General features: G+C 44.1%; 1 protein-coding gene across 4 annotated transcripts in view; it reads right to left on the bottom strand.

Annotated features, from left to right (window-relative positions):
- The window catches only part of GABRB3 (gamma-aminobutyric acid type A receptor subunit beta3), a 228800-nt gene extending 216505 nt beyond the window's left edge, over positions 1-12295 (bottom strand). The window contains exons 1-3 of one of the 4 annotated variants that reach the window (XM_003314571.4): positions 12170-12295; positions 11224-11315; positions 10945-11012 (exon numbers count right to left, since the gene is read on the bottom strand). In XM_003314571.4, coding sequence (XP_003314619.1) covers positions 10945-11012; positions 11224-11315; positions 12170-12249 — 240 coding nt within the window. In that variant the 5' untranslated portion in view covers positions 12250-12295. Of the gene's footprint in view, positions 1-172; positions 500-5743; positions 9430-10944; positions 11013-11223; positions 11316-11425; positions 11604-12169 lie in introns of those variants that run through there. The other 3 variants (XM_003314570.2, XM_054666874.2, XM_063794057.1) reach the window with 3 other exon arrangements.
- Between the last annotated feature and the right edge of the window lie 2082 nt (positions 12296-14377).

Below are 14377 nucleotides of genomic sequence, written 5' to 3'. Positions count from 1 at the left end.
TCATAAGAGAAATTTTGGAGATGACTTCCTCCAGAGGAGGCCAAATACTTTCATCACTAGAATCTTTCATCCAAACAGAATTTCATTTTATATGTAAATATATCTGATATAAAAATTATATGCTATACTATATATTCTCATTGTATATAATATAAATTACATGTCACCATACCTGTGTATATAATAGAATATATTCAAAGATGGAATGGGACTCTCCCTAGTGGGATGCAGTGTCTGAGCACTGCCTGTTTCCTCTGCTGCTACAGCCCCCAAGAGGAATCTCCAGGTATCCAAGGCTACCAACCACGGCCACACCCAGTAGCTTCAGGGAGCCGTATTTTGTTCTCCAAATTAAGCTACTATTGTTGACGCCTCTTGCACTTTCTCCTCTTCAACACACACCTCTATCCCTCTTATTTATTTATTTATTTATTTATTTAGAGACAGGGTTTCTCTCCGTCGCCCAGGCTGGAGTGCAGTGGCGCGATCTCAGTTCACTGCAGCCTCTGCCTCCCGGGTTCAAGACTCTTGTGACTCAGCCTCCCGAGCAGCTGGGATTACAGGAGAGTGCAATCATGCCCGGCTAATTTTTGTATTTTTAGCAGAAATGGGGTTTTGCCATGTTGGCCAGGCTGGTATGAACTTCTGAGTTCAGGTGATCCGCCCACCTTGGCCTCCCAAAGTTCTGGGATTACGGGCATAAAACCCCACACCCAGCCCTCTTTATCATTTATTCTTATAATAGGTACAAGAACATAAGAAGGCTTAATACATACAAACCTCCCCTCAATGTCACAGAGACTGTTACTGTAAAACAAAAAATATCTTATTTTTTAAAATCAATTTAATTATAACAAGTGCTTTAATCTTCATTTCTGCAAAATATCACTCATCTCCTTGTAAACCAGTAGATTATTTGTCAAAATTTTGCCTTCAACGATGTGGGCACTGTCAGTCAAAGTGGCTTTGCTAATACAGTACTCTTCTCTGCTATTGTCATTAATATGGAAGACCATTCTGATTCAGTCCTTTAGCCCCATATTTCTTAAACTGTATTCTACCAAAACCTCTGTGAAGAAGTGCTAATTAAGGGCCCCTCACCCCTTCACAAAGAAAAAAAAATTTCCAGTCAAATATATCTGGAAAACGTTGAATTCTTCACCCCCTCATGAAGATTTGCAAAATCATTAATGTATTAAAGAACCTGACAATTCCTGCAGCAAAGAAACCTATTTAATGTGTTGGCCATAATTTCCAATATTATTTGAGCAGAAACACTTAGATTACAGGACACACATTAACGTTCTATAGGACGGTGCTCTCTAAGCAACATTGTTTTAGTCCATGCCACAAGGAATGACATCTCACAGGGAATGATTACAGGACACACATTAACATTCTATAGGACGGTGTTCTCCAAGCAACCATTGTTTTAGTCCATGCCACAAGGAATGACACCTCACAGGGAATTTTGGTGCCCAGGGCCAAATCAAAAGAAAGATTCAGAAATGAAAACTCATTCAATGGCACAGTCCAATATACCCTCATACCAATGAGTTAACTGCAGAATGTTTAAGAGCCTCAACAAAGAATATCGCACAATCAATCCAGGTCCTCAGACAGGTATCCCCGCCCCCTTTCTAGCATGCATACTGCCTTGGAAAGGCAAGGCATTTTGCAGGCTCTGCCCTAATTGTGGACTCTGCGCCTTCAGTGTGTATCAGTGGTGAGAAATTATACTTGGAGGGCACCTGGCAGTAACTCCAACGCCTCCCAAGGGTTCTTGGCCTATAGCTTTGGAACCACTGGTCTGGGTCATAGGGATGGCACTGTTTTCCATAACTCAGATATTTTTTCTGGGACAAGTTCACAGGGATCTTCATGTTTAAAGTTACGGTTAATTTTTATGGGCTAAACACCCAAAAAAGAGAATCTCTGCAATAAAACACCTTTACTGCAAGGGCCATTGACTCCAAGAATTCACTCAACAAATATTTACCAAGCATATCCTACCTGGCAAGAACTGTGCTCTGTGGCCATTCTAGTATACTTTTGACCTGATATATGGATTTATCTCTCACATAGAGAATTACAGTCAGCATAATTGGCAAAAATTAACAATATTACAATAAATTATCCCAATTGGTTTTGTTCTTTCACAACCATTTTTGGTCTGCATAGATACACACACACAGACACACAGACACACACACACACACCATGGAATAATGGATGACCCAGAAAACTTGTTCCTTCTACTCATAAAAACTAATTATTGTAAAGTCTTATTCAAAAAAATAAAATTTAAAAGAACAGTGATGTGATGTTGAGCTAGCTGACAAATATTTTACACATATATGGCAAACACAGTCAGGGTTATATCATTTTAAGCTAGCAGATTTTGTAATCTTTAAAGTTAATACAAAATAAAATAAAACAAATGGGCCGGGCATGGTGGCTCACACCTGTCATTCCAGCACTTTGGGAGGCCGAGGCGCGTGGATCACCTGAGGTTAGGCGTTCAAGACCAGCCTGGCCAACATGGTGAAACCCCTTCTCTACTAAAAATAAAAATTAAAAAAATTAGCCAGCCACGGTGGCATGCGCCTGTAATCCCAGCTACTGGAGAGGCTGAGGCAAGAGAATTGCTTGAACCCGGGAGGCGGCGGTTGCAGTGAGCTGAGATCGCACCATTGCACTCCAGCCTGGGCGACAGTGAGAGACTCGGTCTCAAAAAAAAAAAAAATATATATATATATATATATATATATATAGTGTCATGAATCATGGCATGTGGATTCAGCAGTTACATAAAAGGAATTCTTTTATTGTAGAACTGGGGTAAAACATGATGATGATGTAATCAATAGAATTCATATCCTCTTTTAAAAACAAATTAGGACACTTAAAGAACTGCGATGTTCTCAGATCTTAACCTTATTCTTATTCATGTGAAATGTTAGCACCGCACATGCCAAAGTTTTTGATATCTGTAGTAAATGCTTCTGTGAGATGTTTAAGTTCAGTGGAAAAATGCAAAAAGAGATACATTAGTTAATGTTTACACATGGCTTCTAATTCTGGATGTGGTCTCCTGACTACAAAGGAATGAGGGGCAATCTACATTTCCAGCTACAGAGATCAAGAGACTCACTCTATCTTGATTGAATGGCACTGAGCAAATCGCCAAGAGACCTATCTTAGTCCTCTTCTTCCAAATTTTGCAGCTAGACAATCCTCTTAATGGCTGGCATAAATGGCCCAGAAGTAAGTTGCACCAGAAACTTGCAAACAAATGAAAACCACCTCTGCTCCACTGCACTGCTGAGTGGGCAGGCGGAAGGGAAGACATAGCCCAAAGAATCCCTGTATAAAAAGAACGTCAAGGCCAGGCACGGTGGCTCACGCCTGTAATCCCAGCACTTTGGGAGGCCGAGGCGGGTGGATCATGAGGTCAGAAGATGGAGACCATCCTGGCTAACACAGTGAAACCCCGTCTCTACTAAAACCACAAAAAGTTAGCTGGGCGTGGTGGCGGGCACCTGTAGTCCCAGCTACTTGGGAGGCTGAGGCAGGAGAATGGCGTGAACCCGGGAGGCGGAGCTTGCAGTGAGCCGACATCACGCCACTGCACTCCAGCCGGGGTGACAGAGCGAGACACCGACTCAAAAAAAAAAAAAAAAAAAAAAAAAAAGTCAAAACTTCCCTATAATATACGAAAGCTCCACCCTCATATACTTTCTAAGGAGACACAAAACTTTCGGTGTGCAAAGGTACCAGTGATTGGTGCTTAGAATATCCTCACCAGCGCTTACATAGGCTAAATTTTGAGAGAACACTGCAATCCTTTACTCTTCTTTCTGCTTTGAAATTAGCATAAAAGTTCCCCAGTGAAAGGGGTACCAGCTACAGAATACTTTACAGACTTTGTGATCTTTGGTTGGTGGTATTATAATTGGGTACAATCACACAAATTATGGTTGAATTATGTCCTCTAAAGTAAACACTGTATACATCACATTTAGCCTGTAAGATTCTTGTTTGTCCTGAGTCCAAATTCCGAGACATTAAAGTATTTCATTGGAAATTTACATATCACTTTCTTCATGCACTTATATATTTATTCATTTGTTTATTCTTCATTCATATATTCCTTTCCACAAATATTTGTACCTATTGGATCCTACGCAAAGAACGGTTCATAGAAACAGCCCTGCCTCACGGAGTGTATGCTCTAATGGAGAGAGATAGAGAAGAAAGACGAAGCAAACAACCACACCCAAAGAACACTTAACACTATAGTAAGTGTTGCAGGAAAGAATAAGTTTTCACAGAAGTGCAGAATGGGAAACGTCTAATTTAGATAGCAGTGAAGGTCATGGAAGAAGATAAAGTCCCGTGAGCCCTTAATGGAGCATCTTTTGTTGTCCTGTAGCATCATGAGGTAGAAAGATCAAAGAAGCAGAACCAGTTCCCAGCTTTGTCCTGCAGTAAGAGTGAGAAAGTCGGTGCTATTTCTGAGCCTATTTCCTTATCTAAAAAATGGAGATGAGGTTAACACCTCTATTACCTACCTCACCAGCTGATGGATCAAGTTTGATAATCAAATGTGACAGAATACCTGAAGCATTTTATAAACCGCAGAATGGTGTAAAACTGTTAGTTACCAACTCCCTAGGTCACACCTCATTATGAATGACAAAAGATTTCAAATGTTTGATAGGCTTCATTTATTTATTCCAAATGTTTGGTAGTCATCAAAATGCAATGATCAGCATGCGTAAGACACAGACCCCTATGAGAAAGAAAGGTTCAGTTACTCATAGACAAAAAAGAAGAGCTGTCACCCATATTAGATTCTGAAAAGTCAGTTGATGAATTCAGATGGTATTACTTGTGAAAATCAAGAAGTCTGCAGTCCCAAACATGAGCCTTTCTGTCCAAGAGATGTGACACCCTAGGAGAACTCTACACCTGCTATTGACACTTCTCCATTTCTTTTGTTCCTGCATGCATTTCATTAAAAGAACACTACCCTCCTCATTAACATCTACTCCATTCTTCATTTACATGAAGACCAAATCTACAAGTCCTTCATTTGGCAAGTAGCCCAAGAAGCAACAGCTATCTTTTTGAACTCATTTTATTTACCATTATCCAAGGAAATATAAACAGAATATTTTATCTTTGGAAAAAACAAATGTTGGAGTCAAAGACAGACGCCAGTCCTAATTTGTCAACTGCAACTCCAACTGCAACCTACCAGATTTAACTTATTTACATGTAGTTAATTCTTTAACTACATGTAAATAAGCAGATTTGCCCCATCACATCAAACTAAAGACAACATACCATAAGATCCTAGAGCCCAGCACGGGCTCAAGCAAGAGGCCATCCACAACAGAACCATGCATGTAAGATCCATTTTTTTAAGAGATGTAACATAAGCTTTACAACCTTCCTGAGGGGAAAGGCAAAAAGCATTCTCTTTTTGCTCTCTATACCATACGTTCTAATATTAAACACAAGCCTCTCTTACTAAGGAGCATATTATATAAGGTATTATTGTCTTCCATCTCTGAAGTTCATTATATGCTTTCTTATCAGTGCCCCAGCATCGATGTATGATCATAACTTATGCATGAAACATACTGTCAGTGAAAAGTAATGTGCTCAATAAACACCCTTACCTCCCACATGGAGCAACCTAGAGCCAAGCACAGACACACACCCTGGACCTTACCCCTGAAGTGCCTTCCATGTAAGCAGTTTTCCAACCCCAACTGGGTCAGGGAAACTCTTCCTTTCTGCTGAGTCATCCTCCAGCGTGCTTTGTAATAAAAGCATTAGCGCATTTCCTACCTTTAAACTGCTAATAGCAATTCATATGCAAACTCTGAATATGGCCCAGGGCTCTCCAGAAGCAATCAGTAAAGGACAGCCTGCTAACATGTGATAGTGTGGGTGTCCTCACTGAGATTTTCTCTGTAGAGCTCAGCCTCTTATGATATCACTTTGGTATCAATTGTGTCCCCACACAATGGGCATCTGGAAACCTCCGACTGAATTCCTGAGGATTAAGTGACTTGCCTGAGGCTAGACGTTCCCAGGGACTTGGAAACAGAACTCATAGCTCCCAATGCTATAAGCCTTTTTTTAAACACACTACATGGACCCCTGGGATTCAGCTCCTCCTGCCTGAGAACCTGGCCAGGGACTAGATGCACTGTGTTCATTCAGCACTCACTGACGGCAAAGCAGCTTCTAGACCCTGAAGTAGGGGGAAGGAGGTCTAATTAACATAAATTTAGTCAAAAGATGTCTAAAAGTTGCATTTTCCAAGCCTCTAACCCTAGCTCACTCTAGCCTGAATCTGCCTCTCCTCTTTGCCCCTCTTCTAAAAAGAAGAAAGAAAAACATAAAATAATAGTGCAAATGTGTGTGTGTGTGATTTTTGTACATGGGTATGACTGTATCCATTTAGTAGTGATACAGCTCCAAAGCTGCTTCTTGAAATGTGCTAAAACTATGTTCACATGCACACTTATTTCACACCTAGACATTAAAAAATGGATTTTATAAGAAAATGCAACAAGTGAGAAGTGAACACAAAACAGCTAGCATAATGGATGAGTATGTCTCATGACAACTAAAAATACACATTGTATGTTACCCAAAAGGAACTCTAATTTTTAAAAACAAAAAACAATAATTTATTATTTATACACATGAAATGAGAAAAAAAAAAGTCCTGTAGTTACACTTTCATTAGGTTTGAGTTAATTTTAATGGATTAATTAAGTATGAAGTAATAGTGAAGTGCAAGTTAAATCACAGGAATTATCATTACTATCACTAGAGTCTGAATCTAGTTTTATGTCCCTAATACCAGATAGTTAACGAAGTAAAAAGTAAGTACATGTAACTTCTCCAAATTAACAGATCAAACAATGGCTCATTTTAATAAATTTTTTAAAACTCATATTTTAAAATACTGTTTTTAAATCGAAAATCCCTAATTGTTTTGTTTTTCAATATTTTATGTTTCCTATACTTGCAAAGTTTTTCCCATTTGTTGATCTCTTCATCTATCTACTCAACACATTTACTGTTCACTAGAACCACTGGTAAGCACCAAAATTATAACACACACAGTAATTTTCAGCAGACAGTGTTATTGGACATACGCAATCTCACTTATAGAAATATACAAACTAAATCTCAATAATTATCTAGCCGTGTATAATTTTTATAGATTATCTAAAATTTTAAACAGGGGCTAAGAGAAACAAGAGGGAAGTTACACAAAACAAAATTTTCTTTGACAAGTATCAGGTCAGCTAATTTAAAAAAAAAAGAATGTATGAAAAGAAACATTAAAAGATTTAGAAAAAAAATGGAAATGCGTAACTCCACTATCCATGAAGCAAGCTATGGCAAAACCAATGCTAAATATTAAAACATTCAAATCCCTTCCTAGATTGTTTCCACAAAACACCAAAATGAATGATATGCATTTACATGCTTAACTGATCTATATATGTGTTTATTTGAGATCGGAGACATTTTTTGGAGGCATCATCTACACACGCTACCAGTAGATAAAGACTGGAGTCTACAATTGTTTAAAGCAAAAAGCAACAACAGCATCATTCTTGTGTAGTATCTGTTACTGTTCTCTGCAATCACACTAAAAAAAGCCCTTGAACAAATGCATACACATCTCTCCCCATTTTGAGATACATGTGTTTTTCAAAGTCCTTGTTTTGAACTTTGGTGAATTTGTATTTATTTCACTACATACACGTTTTCAGAAATGCATCTATCAAAACCTGAGGAGAAAATTTCAAGAAAGAATCTTCCAAGATCATTTATCCCTCATTCATTCTACCTCACCATCGCTAATCCTCTATCTAAATTAACTTTATGGCCAAAATAGTCATCTTACGCCACATCTCAAATCATGTCAATTACCTGCTTTAAAACCTTTACCATTTATAGGCTCCTTATTTCCTGAAATTATCATGTGAAGGCCTTGGCCTCCTGCAGAACGGCCTAGGTGCACAGGGGTTTGTCTTGCTTTTCCAACTTCGTCTCTGGAATCTCCCCTTCTAAATCTCTGATCCTGCTCATCCACCCATTCGTAACTCTGCCATTTTCTTTCCTAACCCAGAATATCCTCCTTCAAGTAAGCCAGTCAGAATTCTATTCATACCCCTCACACAATTTAAATATAACTTATTTCATGAAAGTTTCCACATCAAATACCTCCTTCCTCCCAGCCAGCTTCTCTCGTCCCTCCTCCTCCCTCCCTCTCTCTTCTGTGTGCCTCTGTCACTTGTTCCTCTAATGGGACTTGCCACATCCTACCTGTGAACAACCGTTTGTCATATCTGCTCTAAGAGTTACAACACACTTAAAGTGAGACCATTTCTTATTGAGTTTCATAACTTACCACACTTAGTTTTGTGTGACCAGTAAGGTGATTAATAAAGCTCATGAATAGATTTTACTGTTTTCAAACAACATGACTGAGTGGCAGCTCTAAACCTATGCTCATATATTTTCTGTTCTTCCCCTCTAAAACGTGAGTCCCTAAATATTTAACCATTGCTCTATTTGAGGCTCCTTTAGGAACAGGTGAAATACCATAGCTATTATCATGCACAAATATTTTAAGGAAAATCAGATTTTTCTAAAACATGACGTGACCAATCTGCTTGTGGGAGGAAGACATTTTAAATGGCTGACATTCACATCTGCCCAATAGCCTTCAGTCTCCAATCCTACTGGGATCCTCAATATTTGTTTATAATAGGTGTGTGTTTACAGAGCCAGAAAAATTACTGTCATAAGAATGCAAAAAAAAATGCGTACAAGTATATTTTGGCATGCTATGCATACCTATTGGCTATGGAATATACACTTACAGATTGTTCAGTACAATGGCCTGTATCTTCCATTTGTCTTTCTCTTACTGGGTTCAGAGAAAATTGAGACACTTCAAATCACAGACTACAAATTAGGCAAACACTGATGAAGTTTTTAAACGTACCAACTATCAACATGATGCCAGAACAACTGGAAAACTAAGTTTAAAAAATAATTCAAACAAATATGTGATGGTGTGCAACAGCACACTCTCCTCACTCCCCGAATTATTTTACTATTGTGTAGAGTTCTTAAAGGGCCAAATCAATACATTTTCTCTTCCACCTGCCATCCTCTGACAATTATTTTTGACATAATAATCCACTAAATAATCAATTAACTTCTGTACTAAATTGTCTTCTCTAGAGAATGTGAAGTCCCCAGTTGAGAAAATCTCAGATCACACAGTGTGGATCTTAAATGTATTAACTTGTTTCCTTAAAAACAGAAAACAAACATTTTGAGTAAAATTATTTTTATAGTATTACATAAAAAGTAAAATAGACATAATGTTAATTTTTATTGTAAGGTAATTTATGCAGTCACATTCCTTCTGTGTTCCTTGCTAACACTTTTACTGATACAATATTTGACTTACAAATGTCCTAAGTGATATACTTTGGAAAAAAGTACATTTTTAAATACATGGGATTGTATATTTAAAAGCTTTAGATTAACAGTGAAAAATTAATGAGAACAGCTTGGCGTGGTCAAAAGTTTCTTCCTATAAGATCCTTAGTGGTAGGTATTTTAAAAGTATCTCACTAACGTCTATTTTTAAAAATAGTTTTACTTTATTTGTATATATTCATATATCTGTGACTTACTGCAAAGTTTCTCAAAATATTGTCCACAAAATACCCGCTTCAAAATATTTGAAGAAGTAGTTTTAAATGCAGGGACCCCAAGACTCCAGCCTATCTTGATCAGAATCCCTTGGAGTGAGGAACTAGCAGGCATGCATTTAAAGCAAGTTTGCCCACGTGATTCCGACGTACACGAGAGTTAAGAAGCCTACAGAGTGGATCTAAAACCATGTCTCACTGTATTCTCAATGTTGTATGTCCGAAAGAAAAGTTGCCAAACGATTTCTTCCAAAAAAAAAAATACTGTTTACAAATGCTCCTTCCAGAGTGTCCCTCAGCAGAAAACTAAACTAGTTTTCAAATCCCACGGCGTTTCAGCTCAATTAACAAATGAAAGAGCCATCCTTCTCCTGATTCCCCGGCGTCCTAAAGCACTCCTGGCAAAAGCCCGCTTCGCACCTCGGGGTACTGACCTCCGCTTCCCACAGGTCAGAATATTGAATCCAGTCTGTATTCACAGAAGACCTAAGTGACACTGGGTCACTAGCCTCCGACTCTCCCGGTAGAGCGGCTCCTCTCAGAGCCCGCCTAGGCGCGGCCTCCCGCTCTCTGAAGCAGCGGAAGCCTGTCAGCACCTCGGACAGAGACTGGCGGTGCCGGGCCCGGGTCTCCCAGTCCAGGAGGCAGCCTTGGAAAAACCGCAGACACACCCCTGGAACGCACAGACCACTGTCTTCGTTCCCCTTTCCTGCAGCCAGAATCTCTTTCCAAACGACAACAAAGGAAACCTTAAGTACCTCTTACCTAGAATATAGGAGCCACCCCCACATCTCGCCTCTCCCGGTTCCCCAGCGCCTGTTGCTAAGGAGGCGAGACAGCGCTCGGGAAACCTCGGGACCAGGCGACAGAGCGCTGGAGGAGCTGGCAGCCCACGGGCAGCGGCAGATGGGAGCACTAGGCCGGCCAGGACCCTTCCGCAGGAAGGGTGCGCCCTCGCGGCTCCGACGCCAGCCAGGCCCCCGAGCGCCCGGGGCGGGTGCAGGGAGCCGGGCAAGCGAGGGGCCGGCGCCTGGGAGCGCGGCTCCCTCTGCGGACCGGGGAAACTCGGCCCCGGCCGAAGAGGCCTCCAGCCCAGCACTGTGGACGCCTGTGATCCCAGACAGCGGGCCGGGGGCTCAGGGACCGCCCTGGGAGGGCGGGCACTCACCATGTTGACTTCGGAAACCATGTCGATGCTGGCGATGTCGATATTCATCCCCACGCAGACCGGGGGACCTGCGGGAAGCACAGGACACGGCGATCAGCCCAGCTCCGGCGCGGGGCGCGGGCGGCTCTGAGGACTGGGGGCTATCCCAGGAGGGGCGCGGGCGAAGGGCCCCCACTCCCACCCGCCGCGGCTCCGCGGATGCGGCCCCCGCCTCCCTCTGCCCAGGCCGCCGCCGCCGTGGGTCGCGCTTCCCGCAGCGGCCGCGCGCAGCCCACTTACCCCCGAAGTCGGGTCTTAGGCGAATGTCGTAGCCTTTCAACAGCTTGTCCACCGTCTCCTTCACAAAGGACATGTTCCCGGGATCGTTCACACTGGGGGAGGGACGGGGAGCACAAACAGCAGGGTCAGGGGCGGCTCAGCCGCCAGCGCCCCGCGCACCCCGCGCCCTGCCCGCCGCCCGCCGGCCCACCCGCGACCCTACCTCTGGGCGCAGCACACCACAGCCACCAGCACCGGGGCCGAGAAGATGCCGAAAAGCCTTCCTCCCGCAAGGCCCCACATCCCTCCGCCGCGCCCCGGCACGGGGGAGGGGGCGCCCCGCCGCCGTCGCGACCCGCAGCCGGGGCTGCTCCTGCTGCTGCCGCCGCCGCCGCCGCCGCGCTGGCCCGGAGCGGAGGAGGGCGGAGGGGGAGGGGAGGAGGGGGAGGAGCGGGCGCTGGGAGAGGAAGGAGGAGCGGGGAGGGAGGAGCGCGCGCGGGCGCGGGGCGGGGGAGGAGGCCGGAGAGTCGGAGGCGGAGCCGCCGCGCCGCGCACCCTGCCCTCCCCCACGCTCGCCGCGGCCCGAGGCCGGGGCCCTGGGCGCTCCCCTCCCGCCTCGGCGGCCGCCGCACGGGACTCGGACTTCTGGGACCGCGGAGTGCGGGGGCGACCTGGGCCGGACGCTGCGAGCGGAGCCGCGGCTGCGCGGAGTCGGGAGGGGCGGGGGGTCGTCCACTGAGCCGGCTCCTCTGGGCTCTCGGCGGCCGGGCCAGTGCGGGGACTGTCGGCAGCCTCGGCGCCGGCATAAGCGGCGGCGGAAACGCTGCCCGCCTACCCCGGCCCCCAAAGTTGGCCCCGCACGACGACCACCGCCCGCTGCAGCGCAGCCCGAGAGCCCCCGGGTGCCGCGCCTCTGCCCGCCGCCTCCCGACGGTGCCTGCAGAACGCCGGGAAGCCCCCGCCTCACCTGCGGGGCTCAGAGCCTCGGGTCCCCAGGGTCCAGGAGAGCCAGATGGGCAGCAGGAGCTCCAGGAGCCCGGAGCACATGGCGCTGTTCCTCCGGCCTAACCTGCTGGGATCCGCTCTCCCGCCTAGTCTCCGAGCAGCCAAACGGCGACGCAGGGATCCCCGCCCCTACCCCCACCCCCACCCCCAGGCTTTCCCGCCTGACCCATCTTCCAGCCCCTGGCGTGGCGGCCCTATTTTTCATTTATAAAATTGGACCTTGTTTTTTAAACAGCTGCTCCTTAAACTGCACCTCTTACCCTCACTCCTGAACATTTCTTGGGAGCACTGAGCCCTTTCTGCTCACATATATACAAATATAATGGATGGTTAAGTGAGGCCTGAATATGTGTTTTGTTATCAGCAAACTGGAATCCCAGCCAGACTTGGAGACTGGATTGTCATTCCAGGTAAAATACGTGCCTTTTTTGGTGCCGCCCAGAGCTATCCGTGGTCCTTAATATAAGGCAACGGTCCTTGCTTCCCTGCAGCAGGCCTCCTTCGGCTGTCATTAGAAGGCTACTGGCGCACTGGCGCAAGGACCCTGGTGTACCAGTGCACACCGGATGCACCCCGCCCTCTGGACCACCACCGCACACCTAAGGGGCCACTCACCTACGGCCACAGGTTTTATATTTTAGTGAGTGATCCCCAATAAAGTTTATCTGTACCTCGGACTTCTAATATTGAAGAAGATGGTTACACAATCCCACTTGTAGCCAACTAACAAAATCTACACATCAAGCTCGTTTTTGTGTTCTGTAGACTTCTTCAGATTATTCCAGGACTTAATGAATGGTTAATAATAGATAACTACTTTCCTGTATTGACTCATTTTTTTTCCCGTGAAGCTTAAGCTTTTAACATCGTTGAGACTTTATATTAGTAAATACCTAAATCTAGATCCTAAATCTCACGTTGGCATGTTTCTGTGCATTAATTTTAAATATACTGCCTTTTTAAAAAATCAGCTATTTTATTTTTGGAACAGAAAATGTGACCGCAGTACCTGAAAGATTCAGAGATAAATATAGCACCCTAATTATTTTCTGGAAAAGTCTATTCACCACTGCTTTGCATTCAATGTTAATGCACAATGGAATTATCTGGAAAATTATATCTGTTGTATCACACACACATTCATATTTCAGTTTATTTCTCCTATTTGCATGCAGTTCTTTTGGAGAAATGCCCTGCTGGGGATCGTGGCTATAAAAAGTAAACAATGGAAAGAAGTTGTTTTAATAAAACCAACAACATAGCAAGAATTAGCCCCCTTACTACCAGTTTATATGTTCTAAGACTTGCAAAACCACATTACAAACATTGTTATCCAACCGTGCATCACATCAGACCTTCTTGGCTTCACCTTCTTTGGAGCTTTTGGCTTTATCACCCCAGCTGCTGCCTCAGCACCCAGTTCTGCAAGAGGTCTGATCAGCTTTACATGGGAACAAGCCCACATGGGATATGCTCACCTCATATCCACAAGGTCTGAGATACCACGGGATTTGCTCAGTACTCACATATATGCAATCTGAAATTTCAGGCAAGTTAGAAGTCTATGGGGCAGACTTCTGTCTAATGGACACATATCCATGGATCAAAGAGTCTCCCTTTATTGCCTCCTAAGAAATGTCCTGAGATGCAGTCGCTGTTGGCCTCTCAAAGATGATCTTGTGAGATGGATCCATCTTTTGTACTTTATACTCAGCAGTGGGTGGTCTGCCTGGTAATGAACCCTCCTATCTGCTCCCTCTCTTTCCATGCCACAATTCCCTTTTCCTTTGCTCCTGTTCTCATTGGAATCAAACATCCTAGTAACATATCACCACCTAAATTTTGCCTCAGGATATGTTTTCTGGGGAACCTAGGCTGAGTTGTAAATTAGTCGGCAAGTCACTAGAAGTGTCACCTAAAACACAGTCTCTTTCAAAAGGCAAAATCAAAGAGAAAGACTGCAAGGGTGTGATCAGGATGCATGGGCTATAAGGTCCTTACACACCCACACACTACTGCACATCACAGTCGCTGCCCAACTTGCACCTACATCCGCAACAAAGGGTGGACATGCAGCCTGCCGCCCTTCCTCCTTTCTCAGCTCCCTCCAACATAGGCAGCCATCTGGGAGGGGTGGAGAAGCACTGAACACCAGCACCCACATCCTTGT

The sequence above is a fragment of the Pan troglodytes genome, chromosome 16 (genome assembly GCF_028858775.2).
Source record: "Pan troglodytes isolate AG18354 chromosome 16, NHGRI_mPanTro3-v2.0_pri, whole genome shotgun sequence".
NCBI classification, from domain to species: domain Eukaryota; kingdom Metazoa; phylum Chordata; class Mammalia; order Primates; family Hominidae; genus Pan; species Pan troglodytes.
The sequence above is the reverse complement of the archived record's forward strand: the minus strand, read 5'-3'. Positions and strand labels throughout refer to the sequence as shown.